Source organism: Lissotriton vulgaris, chromosome 2_1 (assembly GCF_964263255.1).
Source record: "Lissotriton vulgaris chromosome 2_1, aLisVul1.2, whole genome shotgun sequence".
Classification (NCBI taxonomy): Eukaryota; Metazoa; Chordata; class Amphibia; order Caudata; family Salamandridae; genus Lissotriton; species Lissotriton vulgaris.
In genome coordinates, this window is record NC_141687.1 from 116,772,511 (window position 1) to 116,785,695 (window position 13,185).

At 42.7% G+C, this 13,185-nt stretch overlaps 1 protein-coding gene across 1 annotated transcript in view; it reads left to right on the forward strand.

Annotated features, from left to right (window-relative positions):
- NCBP3 (nuclear cap binding subunit 3) overlaps positions 1 to 13,185 on the forward strand; it is a 354,604-nt gene that overhangs the window by 144,110 nt on the left and 197,309 nt on the right. Inside the window, exon 7 of the mRNA XM_086954548.1 lies at positions 4,936 to 5,044. Coding sequence (XP_086810674.1) covers positions 4,936 to 5,044 — 109 coding nt within the window. The remainder of the gene's footprint in view (positions 1 to 4,935; positions 5,045 to 13,185) is intronic.

The following is a 13,185-nucleotide window of genomic DNA, read 5'->3' on the forward strand; positions in this document are numbered from 1 at the left end:
GTGTCATGTTAAGGAGACATGCATGGCTTAGAATCTCAGGATTCAAACAGGAAGTACAAACGTCCTTACTGAACCAACCATTTGATCAAAAGACACTTTTTGGTTCAAACACAGATGAGACCTTAGAAAAAATGAAAAAAGATACTGAAACGGCGAAGTCAATGGGAGCATTGCAACAGCCAACACAAAGAGGTTCCTTTCGTAGATCCACCTATAGAGGGGGCTCAAAAAATACAGGAACACATCAGCAATCCACCTCTTTCACGCCTACATCACCCAGAGGCAATTCAAGAGGAAATTACAGGGGTAACAACAACAAAGGTAGAGGCCGCGGAAATAATAACAACCGCAACGCCTCAACCCCAAAACAGTGACTTCATAGAACTCCCCCCAGACCACATAACACCGGTCGGGGGACGTCTATCACAGTTCCTACCTGCCTGGGAAAACATCACATCAGACAAGTGGGTGAGACAGATTATCCAACATGGTTATTGCCTGGAACTCACAGCTACCCCACCAAACATCCCCCCCAAACAGCGTCCAATGAGTCAGGATCATCTGACACTGTTAAAAGAAGAAGTACTAGCACTTTTACAAAAGCATGCAATAGAGAAGGTCCCAAAAAATCAACAAGGGACAGGAGTATACCCTCTATACTTCCTAATCCCCAAAAAAGACGGATCCCTAAGACCAATATTGGACCTCAGACCTCTCAATGCTTACATAAATTCGGAGCATTTCCTCATGGTCACGCTCCAACAAGTACTCCCTTTACTGAAGAAAGGGGACTTTCTTTCTACACTGGATCTAAAAGACGCTTACTTTCATATCCCAATTCACAAAGCCCACAGAAAATACCTAAGGTTTGTAGTAGAAGGACAACACTATCAGTTCAAAGTCCTTCCGTTCGGTGTCACAACAGCTCCGAGAGTTTTCACAAAATGCCTAGCTGTGGTGGCAGCACACCTAAGAAGACAACAAATACATGTCTTCCCCTACTTGGACGATTGGCTAATAAAGGCCAAGTCACAAGAAGAATGCCTTCACAACACACAGAAGACAATTCAATTGCTGCACCACCTAGGGTTTACGGTGAACTACAAAAAGTCACACCTGCAACCAAACCAGATTCAGCAATACCTGGGGGCTACGATAAACACAGAAAGGGCAATAGCATACCCCAACCCAATCAGGATACAGACAATGGTCGGGTTAATACAAAGATTTCAACCACAACACTCACTACCAGCACGAGTGTTTATGCAACTGTTAGGCATGATGTCCTCCTGCATACTGCTAATACCACATGCCAGACTACAAATGCGTCCACTACAGGAGTGTCTAGCGACACAGTGGAATCAGGCTCAAGGTCAGATTACAGATCTGGTGTTGGTAAACGACCGGACGTATCGCTTTCTGAAGTGGTGGAACACAGAAAACATTTCCAAGGGACGGTCGTTCCTAGAGCCAATTCCACAAGTGATAATAACAGCGGACGCATCGCTCTCCGGATGGGGAGCGCATATGGACAAATACACAGTGCAGGGGAAGTGGAGTGTGCAGCAAAAGAAACTGCACATCAACTACCTGGAACTATTAGCAATATTTCTAGCACTAAAGGCTTTCCAAATGCAAATAACAAGCAAAGCAGTCCTGATCAGAACAGACAACATGACTGCAATGTATTATATTCAAAAACAGGGGGGGACACACTCTCTCCAACTATCCAAACTAGCACAGGACATTTGGAGATGGGCCATTCCTCAAAAGATCTATCTGTTAGCAGAACACCTACCAGGAGTTCAAAATCAGATAGCAGACATCCTAAGCAGACAGTCAGAACAAGTACACGAATGGGAGCTGCACGACCAAATACTGCAGCCATTCTTCCAGAGATGGGGGCAACCAGAGATAGATCTGTTTGCCAATCATCAGAACTCAAAATGCAAAAACTTCGCATCCAGGTACCCACACCAACGGTCCCAGGGCAATGCACTATGGATAAATTGGTCCAACAAATTTGCTTACGCTTTCCCTCCTCTCCCACTAATTCCGTTACTGGTTCGGAAACTGCAGCAACACTCAATGACAATGATACTCGTGGCACCCACGTGGGCAAGACAGCCGTGGTTCACCACGCTACTACAACTCTCACAGGTGCCACATCAAAAACTAACATTATTACCCATGCGTCTTATACAGAACCATGGAGAAATAATGCACCCAGATCCCAAACAACTGAACCTAGCGATCTGGCTCCTGAGGTCATAGAGTTTGGATATTTAGATTTACCACCAGAATGTATGGAAATCATTAAACAAGCAAGACGTCCTACCACCAGAGCATGCTATGCAGCAAAATGGAAGAGGTTTGCTATACACTGTAACAGTAAGCACATCAACCCTCTGGACGCATCCACTAAACAAATCATTTGCTATTTACTACACTTGCAGCAATGTAACTTAGCATATAGCTCTATCAGAGTTCATCTCGCAGCCATAGCGGCGTACCTACAAAACAGGCAACATCTTTCCCTGTTTAAAGTACCAGCAATTAAAGCTTTCATGGAGGGACTCAAAAGAGTCATTCCACCAAGACGACCACCTTCCCCAGTCTGGAATCTCAACATAGTACTTACCAGACTAATGGGGCCACCCTTTGAACCTATGCATAGGTGTGAAATACAATTCCTCACATGGAAGGTGGCCTTCCTCATAGCTATCACGTCACTTAGAAGAGTAAGTGAGATGCAGGCTTTTACGATTCAAGAACCATTCATGCAGTTACACCAAAATAAAGTGGTTCTTAGAACAAACCCAAAATTCTTACCAAAGGTAATTTCAGCATTCCACATCAATCAGTCAGTGGAATTACCGGTTTTCTTTCCAAAACCACAAACAGTAGCAGAAAGAGCCCTACATACATTGGATGTTAGAAGGGCAATATTGTACTATATAGAAAGAACACAAACTTTCAGAAAGACAAAACAGCTATTTGTTGCGTTTTCTCCGACACATAAAGGCAATCCCATCTCTAAAGCGGGCATTGCCAGATGGATTGTAAAATGCATTCAGATATGCTACTTAGAAGCAAAGAGAACATTAACTGTTCCTCCTAGAGCTCACTCTACACGTAAACTAGGAGCATCTATGGCATTTTTGGGAAACATTCCACTAGATGACATATGCAAAGCAGCTACCTGGGTTACACCGCACACATTCACAAAACACTATTGTGTAGATGTGCACACAACACAACAAGCTAGAGTGGGACAAGCAGTATTAAAAACTTTATTTCAGACAGTTGCAACAGACACGGGCGACCACCGCTAGGGAGAGAACTGCTGTATAGTCTATTCATAATGTACCATCTGCAGCCCATATGCCTCGAACGGAATATGCTACTTACCAGTATGCATCTGTTCTTGGCATAGAGGGCTGCAGAGTGGTACATGCCCTCCCAGCCTCCCCGGAAACCTGTGTCTGTTCCAACATTATCTTATTTAGATACACTTACATGGGCATTCTTATCTGTATTCTATCATACTACTCCATCTAACCCTACTATGGCAAAACAATCTAAGGATGGAGCCGATGCCCATGCGCACTACCAACCAAGGGAGGAGTCACCAAGATACAAAAGACTCTCCAAGAGAAAAACAAAGTGCAATCATCCGAGCCCAACACCAGATGGCGATCTATTCATAATGTACCACTCTGCAGCCCTCTATGCCAAGAACAGATGCATACTGGTAAGTAGCATATTCCTTTCCGTCTGTATTTATATGTATAAATCCGTAAAAACAGAAAACCGGGAGCCCTAGTTATATATCCAGCCAACGTGCTTTCAATAGCACTTGCACCAAGCTACACAGACACAAATATCTAACCAAACACAATAGAAATGGCAACTCTCATACACAGCACATCTGTAAGATAATATACAACCAACAACAGAGCCTAGAATCTATATTCACTGCGAAACAGCATGTTTCCAACATGGTGATTGATAGAAGACCTCTCGAACACTCAAAATGACTTCCGCAACTCACTGATGAAGATACCGCCATTTAGCCGGAGACGGAACAGAATGTACATTTTCAAAACGCATCACAAGATTACTCAGACTTTGTATGTTGGAAACCCTGGAACCTCATTGTGGAACATCCACTGAAACATGACTGCACTAAACCCGTAATAATGCCAGACTGCTCTATACAAATGCCAAATAAAGGCATAAATATCTTCAGTTTCTCAGATATATGCTGTTAAGTGCCTTACAATTATCCTACGTTTTTCACTCTCCTATGTAACTCTTTTTTCAAAAGTCTGGAAAGTGGAAAGCAACCCAACTCCATTTCATATTAAGCTGTACCTCTGCAGTTTTTACATCCTATATATGAGAAATGAACGTGGATAAAGAGCAAATGGCTGCGGAACTTACAAGCTAAGATAGAAAAGAACTGGCAGCTTTCACACTCCCAGTTGCACACAAAAAAGGAAATCCATATGCTCCGCAGACTGTTGCAAATATCTATATATAATTGCTGTCGATTTGGCAGCACTAGTGGGCAACAAGCCCATTCTTCTGATGCTGAGGAGAACATGCAGTATACACAATCTGTCTTAACATCAGCTGCCTTGTACAGTAACAGATTGTGTCGGGTGTAAAAGAAAAACAGATCTCTAAACGAAATGGTTTCTTAGTTACCATGTGTTTAAAAAACGTACGAAACTTTTACTTTGTAATTAACTATTTTTAATTACTTTTGGAAGCTTTTAAAATATGTATAGCTTCATTGGACATGTGGGATCGCTTGTGCTTTTTGATTTGATGGATGACTGCTGTGTTGGAACCTGTTCCACCACCTATTCCTAAGGCTTGACTGAAAAGCAGAAAATAACGTTGATTGGCATTCTGTTTCTTCCACAGCTCGACTCCCTGTCCCAGGCAGAGGAAGACTCGTTCTTGCGGAATGACACTCGTCTGTCCATAAAACTGTTCAAAGGAAACAAACTGCTCATGAGATTTGCTACAAAAGGTACATTGACCAAACCTTATGAAGCGTCTGCTACAACAGGTGTATTACAAAAGGCATTGAAGTCACACCACAACTCTGCATACATTTAGTTGGATTTCAACAATGTTTATCTCACTGTGAAAGGTATTTTGTAGGAAATGAGGGCAGAAGTTTGTGTAGTTGATGCCTCTGAAGTTCCCATCTTGGATTGGACCATGTATGGGATTGGCTACTGTAGATTGATACATGTTAATGTAACTTATTAAGCACCCGAATACCCGGGGGTGTCCTGGCGCTATTGACTGCAGTAATTTCTCCAAGTTCCTCTGTTCTGGAAAAGCTACGTTTTTTTTCTAAAAATATTGAGGGAGGTTGCTCCTCTCAGCTCGGCTGGTAGTGTGTTCCACAGCATTGCGGAACCAATAAAAAGACTCCTGCCACCCCAAGTTGTGGTGCGTATTCTGGGTGCTTTCATCAGTCTTGTACCTGAGGACCGTAACTGTCTGGCCGGGTGGTACCAGACAAATAACCTTTTCCCGCAGTGATGGATTTTTCTGTAATACATTTGGTAGAATTTAAGCGAGGGGGCGCTGCTGAGAGTTGGGGCAAAATATTTGTCTGTTCAGTAACAACTGTACTAGAGGTGGGATCAAAGAAACACGTTCTCTTATGGTAAGGGAATTAATTTAAGGTGGGGGCTAACATTAATGTGGGCAATTATGTTTTGTCAAGTCACCTTCTTAGTTTACCAAAGTATCAAATTCCAGATTATTGGTATAAAGTGCAATCCGCTCACAACTTCTGGTTGCATTTGCAAAAATATTTTTAATATAATATATAATCAACAGGGATGCAATCTGAACTCGACGGATGTGTTTTCTCATGGTTTTTCAGATGTTCTCTGGAAACATACATTTCTATTTTAACTAGCAGTTTAATATTCTCAGACGCACAGTGCTGTATTTGTTAACATTTGTTTACAAAGCTGCATTCCTTACCAACTGAACGGAAGGTTGTGGCTAGTGAAACTAATAACAAGCATTGGCTAAGCAAATAGATTTCATCAAAGGGAAATCTATTGGCTTTGTCATTATATTTCTACAGGTTGCACAGCATTTGAGCTGCTGCGCAACATGGCCTAAAGTTTTATTTTTCCAAAGCGTTATGACGCGGCCAGTATTGACCGCGTCATAGCTTTTTTTTGTTTTGTTTTAGCCATGTTGCACAGTAGATCAACTGCTGTGCAATATTGATACACCCAATAGATTTAAGCATAGGTCAACCCAGTTGACTTGCCAAAGCTTATTTTTAATCAGGCCTGCTTTTTGTTCCCCAGCCTGGGCCTGTCTGATGTTACGGTCATTCGCCTAAACTCTCAATGTACACAGAGGATTGAAACCTGTTATAATAAATGCTATTTGCGATTCAGAGTTAATTTCGGAGTTGGATGGACCATATCAGGGGCAGTTTTATGGAAACAGGCAGACAGCTGGATCTGACCGTTTTGAAAGTTGTCGCTGCTTATCCTGACCTTGGTATTCATGAGGCATGGAAATGGCTTACTTTCAAAGAGAAGAGCGCTCAAACTTCCCCCAAATCATTAGAAATCTACCTTGGGAAACGCTGTTTCTTGAACAGTTGCCTTGTACTGTTGGACAGTGCAAGGCCCTGCCATGTAACTAGATCAGGTGGGAGGGATAGAGGGGGCCTTAAAATGTATTTAAGAGTTATTTTTATTGCATTTTATAAGAGTAAACAATCGCAGAAATACTGAATTGAGCCACATTGTTGCTCCGTACAAATTTACTGGCAAGTTTACCATTAACAAAATAATCTCGTACAATAATGCTACACAGAGCAAGGATTCCATCTGCACAAATTATCCATGTCCTTAGATTACTTTTTGGTATTTCAGAGTATCAGTCACCCCGAGAGATAAGTCTGGGTCCTGCGCCATCCACATCAAGCAGAAAAAAATATAGAAAAGGAAGAACAGAATGAATATGAATGAACAGGACAGAGGGGTGGGGGAGGCGGGTTCCTCATGTATCCAATTGAAGACAAAGTGCGAAGCCCATTTTTAGAGTTTTTTAATTTCAAGAGATTTTGCAAGCACAGCACAATCGCAGTGCAAACGAAACCTAAAAATATTTCAGGATTTTTGAGTATGAGATTTTGTTTTGCATTATGGTAGTTTTTTTAATTTAGAGAATAAAGGCTTCATTTACCATTCTAGTCATACTGTGGTTTAAAAGTAAAAGAGAGCATTTTTTAAAGTTTGTATTCATTTGGAATTTGTATTTCTGTATATAACAACGCAGAAAAGGTAGTACTGATGAAAGCAGACATTTCAGAAAATGACACATGGAGCAATTTATCAGGGAGAAATGAGTGAGTAAAAAAATGGCAGGAGTTGGAGGGAAAGAAAGATTTGAGAGAGTTTTAATAGTTAAGGGTTGTCTGAGGATACTGAAGTTATTCGGTTGAGAAAACTAATCGATTACTGGAATGTGAGAATTTGAAAAAAAATTGCTAAGCTGAAGAGGAGCATGTACGTATAATATGGTCAGCAGTTAAGTTTTAGTTAGAAATCTAAGCCAGTAGTTCTGGCCATTCCGTCATGTAGTCGTGAAGAGGTGTTGGACAATTGTTTGAGCCTCTGTGGCTCATTAACTTTTTACAAGATTTTACTGCCTCTCCCTTCGTATTGGAAGCACCTCTGTAATCAATAGAGATTAACCAATGGGGAATCAATGGTCAAGCTACAAAAGCATTATGCGTTTTCCCACGATCAAATATTGCATGCTTGGAGGAAAATGCCTTGGTAAATTAGAACTGCACAGTGAAAGACCCCATTGTTTGTCCGTAAAGCAAATGATGGTTGTGCATCTTTATTTATAATCTAAAAACGGTTGTCACTTTGGAAAGTGTCACCACATTGTGGCACACGAAATTGTCAAACTGGGAAGACCCTCAACATGTTTTAAATGTATTACCCTCGACTTTAATATATTTTAATAGTCAATACAAAATTGATTGTGTAGATTACTTAAAACCATGACAATAGAAAACATTTTTAAAAGTGACATGATTATACAGAAGCAAAATAGAATGCTAGTTCCTGTCAAGACCATATAATATAAGTGGCTTGTTATGCCAGAAGAAAGGAAATACTTGGTGTACAGGCTTTTCTCTCTACCATCTTCCCTTTATCATGTCTATTATGAAAATATTAAATAAAAGTAAGTTAAAAACCCTCCATAGAATGAGTAAAAAAGTTTCAACTAAGAGGGAACACAATTACGGCGTGGTGTAACTACTGTGCATCAATGTCCGTGATATATTTATATTCCTGATCTGTAATGATGTAATGTCCCAATATGTGGTGGGGATTATATAGGGGACTGGGAGGGGGGGTTGTAGATCCTAAAACCGAATCTGTTCAGGAATGTTTTCAACTAGGCTTTGCCCAATCCTCACTGCGTTTCACTCTTAGTCCTTCTAACAATGCATGTAGCAAGTTTTAGAGAATTATATGAAAATGACAAAGACCTGTACATGCGAGTTTATTCAGAACGTTATTCATAATGGAAAAAGGTCCTAAAGTAAATATACTACTACATAACATCAATAAAGTATTCTGCAATCTGGTCTCTTTCTAACACCTAGAGTATGTTGGGGGAAGCTGTCCAGATGGTTGAGAGAAGAGCATTGTTAACTGATAGCTTTATATACCACTAAAAAAGATAAAAAAGAACTAACGCAAAAACCATAGAACATAGATAATGCATTTGATTTCCATTCCGCTTCTGACATTACATACACTTATATGGTATTTTAACTTGTGCTGCAGCACTGCATATGGAGACAAATCCCTTATGGTTCCTTATTCGTTGTCTTGTTCTACTATATCTAATAAAGCACATCTACTGAAAGCTTTTCATGAATCGCCTATAAAATACTTTGCAATCAATTTATGAAAAGTGCTTGGATTGAATGATGAGTAAGGGTGCACTGATACCCAAAGAAATGTGGGATTACAGCAATAGGAAGAAAAGTCAGGCAGTCAGTAGGGGGGTCTCAGTCACGCACTTACTACTCTGTCTGCATGCGAAGTAGTGCGGCACCACCTACGTCTTGTGTCCTCCCCTGGGGACCCTCTCCTATACTAGGTCCAAGTGAAGCAGACATCCCTGTGGAATGCAAAATTACCCTGTAGAAAGACTCTGTTGTCACAATTCGGTGATTAGGCAGAACGTTCTTGGGAGTTTGAGGGTCTTAGGATCAAAACCATTCTTTCTCCTGAGACTTCAGTGCCCCGTCAGATCTCCTCATCAAGCAAGCAGGGAATTTCAAGCCGTCACTAAACCAAAGAGTTGACTTGCTTTGTTAATCTAGGTACTTTGCTGCATGCTTTTTGCACCTAACGGTTGAGCACGTCTCTCTACCTTGGAAGGGGTCTGGTAACATTCATTCTGAATTGTCACCTGGACTCTAGAGGCTCACCACACCAATGAGTGTGTGATCCTTAACCCCCCCCCCATGCCATTCTAGTTCTAAGGGGGAAGCAGAAGTTGGTGCTGGAGACACTGGCGCAACCAGAGGGATCTCAGGATTCCATTTTAGAACATTTTCTTAATCTCTTCAGGTCTTGGTCCCCTTTGGACTCTTCACTGCTTGTCACTCCTATGGTGTAGTGGGCTTCTTGTCGGGCATGTTGGACATATCTGATGCAAAGACCAGAAGCAGACTGAGCAGGCACTGCCAAACTCCTACCATCTCCCTTTGTATCCGACTGCAGGTCTCCGCTCCATGCTTTTCTTGTTCTTAGCTCATACTCTTTCCTGAATACTCAGAGTTAAACTTAAAGGCATTACAGATCACCCTGAATCGTATGCCTCAAACCTTGGTGAAGCTGTTGTCTACTCTAATACTTGGGCCTTTTATGGCCTCACAATGGGTGCTCTCTGTACATCTAAAGCAACATTCTCATAAAGAGCATAAGCACTAGTCTTTCCTTCTAAGAGGGATCAAGGCTTTCAGAAGAAGAAAAGAAGACCAGAGTGGTGCACTCAACCTCATATTTTAAACCCTTTTTGATATGCATCATTTTGGAATCTTGGACGTACCCTCAGAAGCCATCGTTGCTCCCTCAATATCCGCCTCCACAGCACTGGTAGCTTTAGCACCCAGAGCCACTAGGTTTTCCTTGCAAGTTTCCTCAGCCTACAGTACCATCAGTGCCTATTCTCACAAACCCATCACTGCGCTGGATTCTGTCTGTCCCATACCAATGGATCCAGGGTTGATACCGCTGTTTACTCCCATGACAAATGTAATACTTTCCACTGCAACAAAGATAGCCTTATATAGAGGAGGTCATTCTGGAAATAAAAAGGATTTCTAGGCCCAGAGGCTTTCTCAAGGTTTTCAGTCTTCCTTGGTTCATACACTGATCTTGTTGTCCCCTTGCCTTCCCCTTCTTGGCATGAGGATAATGATAGAGACAACCCTCTATTCGCTAAGCGGTCAATTTCAAGGGTTCTGTGCAAACCAGTGGTGTTAATATTTTGCCAAAGAATGATTGGATAACCTCAGCGATGCTGGAGATAGCGGACAAGCCTCAAGCAGCAGACCCACGTTTTGTTGGATACCTCCACTGTACATGGGACAAACTTCACTCCATTCCTGCAGCTGGTAGGCAACAAGCCAGGAAACATAGTCTGTTTCTAGGCCTCTTCAGCCAAGAAAAGTCTAACTTATTTCCGTTCTCTCCCAGGGCAGAGAATCTGAGGGAGAAGAGCCCTGATCTGCTTGGCTTTGTGAGTATTTGATGCAACCTATTGTATGGCTTGCTTTTCTCTCCTATTGTAGGGCATTTCAGAGCTTGACTGACTTTTGGCAATTCTCTCTGGAAAACACTAAAAGAAGTAAACACCCATTGAAACAGTCTATACCTATGCGCTTAGTCCATTTTAGGACCAGTTGGTGCCAAACCTGGTCTCCAGAGACTGTGTCCACACCCAGTGGGACACCAAATGCCAGATGATGGTAGCCCTTTTGAAATGGATACCAAGACTCTTAGTACCCTTAAACCATAATTTGTGTTTGACTAATGTCAGACCCTAAGAGTTTTGAAGGGGAACGTTTGGATCTTTGGACACTTTTTGTAAACATAGCAGCAGGGTCTTAAGTCACTATTACTCAGTATGATCTCTTGCTTAGGAGGCAGTGGTCATTGTATACCATGTTTGCACTATATACATCTTTATAAATAAACAAATAAATACCAAAACTGTTAAATTAGGTGTCTGTCTTGCACCATTTCCCCATTGGCAGAATATTGTTTTGCAGAGCGAATCCTTTTCTGGATTCACATGCTGTGCATCATTCCCCCATCTAGTGGTTGGGTACGGAATAGTGTTTGTTTTTTGTTGTTATTTTTTCTTGGTCGCTGTCGACCACCATTTGGTAAACACAAAGAGATGATGGACGGAGTGCTGAAACTTTTCAAACACTCACCCCCAGTCATAGATCTGGTTTGAATCCATCATTGTTCTTTAGCTCACTTCGCCACCTCAGTTCAGACCCAGCTATATGCAAATAACACAACATGTACATTTGTAAAGTGCCCTTATCACCCGTAGATCTCAAGACGCTGAATAACAGATGTATATTGTTACCCAGCTCAATGGTACTCATTTTATCGACCTCACATGGATGCAAGGCTGAGGACCCGCCGGCATTAGAGCCTGTGAGCATGAGGTCGAACACAGGCCCCTACAATGGATGCATTAGTCCACTGCACCACTAAATCAGACCCTGTGCCTCATGCGAACAGTCCAGCCCGAACTGCCAAGCCAGGTCTTCCCTGAACCGGAAACAAGCATCCTGGGACAGGTTTCGGTCTAACAGCCCTCATCAGCCAGGCTAGCGTGAGTCCAGTGGCAAAGTGAGGGCTGTTAGCTCGAAACCGGTCCCAGGTGATGGATTCAACACAGATCTGTGACAGGGGGTGAGTGTCTGAAAAGTTTCAGCGCTCCGATCCATCATCTCCTTGTGTTTGCTTTGTTCGCCCTAAGTTGGCAGGGTATGCCCAGACGTGGGTCCCTTGCTCACTTTGCCACTTAAGCTAGCCTGGCTGAAGAGAGCTGTTCGCCCAAAACCGGTCCCAGGATGCTTGTTGCCGGTCCAGGAAAGACATGGCTTGGCAGTTCGGGCTGGACGGGTCCCATGAGGCACAGGGTCAAGACTGATTTGCATATAGCTGTGTCTGAACTGGGGTGGCGAAGTGAGCTAAGGAACGATGATGGATTCAACCCAGATCTGTGACTGGGGGTGAGTGTCTGAAAAGTTTCAGCGCGCCCTCCATCTCCTTGTGTTTGCTTTGACCACCATTTGGTGCAAGGTACGTCCCATGTGTGACGTTAGACGGTATCCTGGAGGTCGACGTGCGTGGTGACCATCTTCAGATTCTATTTGTCTGCCGTAGGGTCTGGAAGCAAGATGGGAAGCTCCGAAAAAAAGTTTTGTTTTTCCCCAAAAAACTTCAAAAAAGAAGAATATTACAGATATATCGTCATTGTCGTAGCCGAAGACAAGAGCAGAGCATCTGTTTGAACACCAAGAGGACTACTCCAGTCCACAAATCAGACCCTCCAGGATTTCGCGGTTTGCCATGAAATCGGCACTTTTGTAAAAATGCCGCGATTTTTACAAAAGTGCCAGAGAACTCGGCACTTTTGTAGAAATCGCAGCATTTTTACGAAAGCTGCTATATCCTGGGGGGTCTGATTTAGGATGAGGAGGGTAGAATAGGTGTGATGAGGGTTAGCAGGGATGGCAAGCCCACGCTTGAAAGCATGAAAGACGAGAAATACATTTCCCTAGCCAGCAGGCTTAGAACCCGTGCATGGTACAGCCTCTGGTTGCCCTTTCCCAGCAGCAACACGCCAGGCACTGTTTCCAGGAGCAGGCGGCTGTTATGTTTGTGGTAGTGGGATCACTACACCCTGGTAAGCCACGGAGGGGTGTTTCTTAGGTGGTGCCTTCCCGCCCGGTCACTGTGATTATGACCGTGATATAGGGACGTAGGTTGATAAATAGCTTCAGGTCGTGACCCGCATGCAGAGAAGCATCTGTACGGGTCTGCTGTGATCATT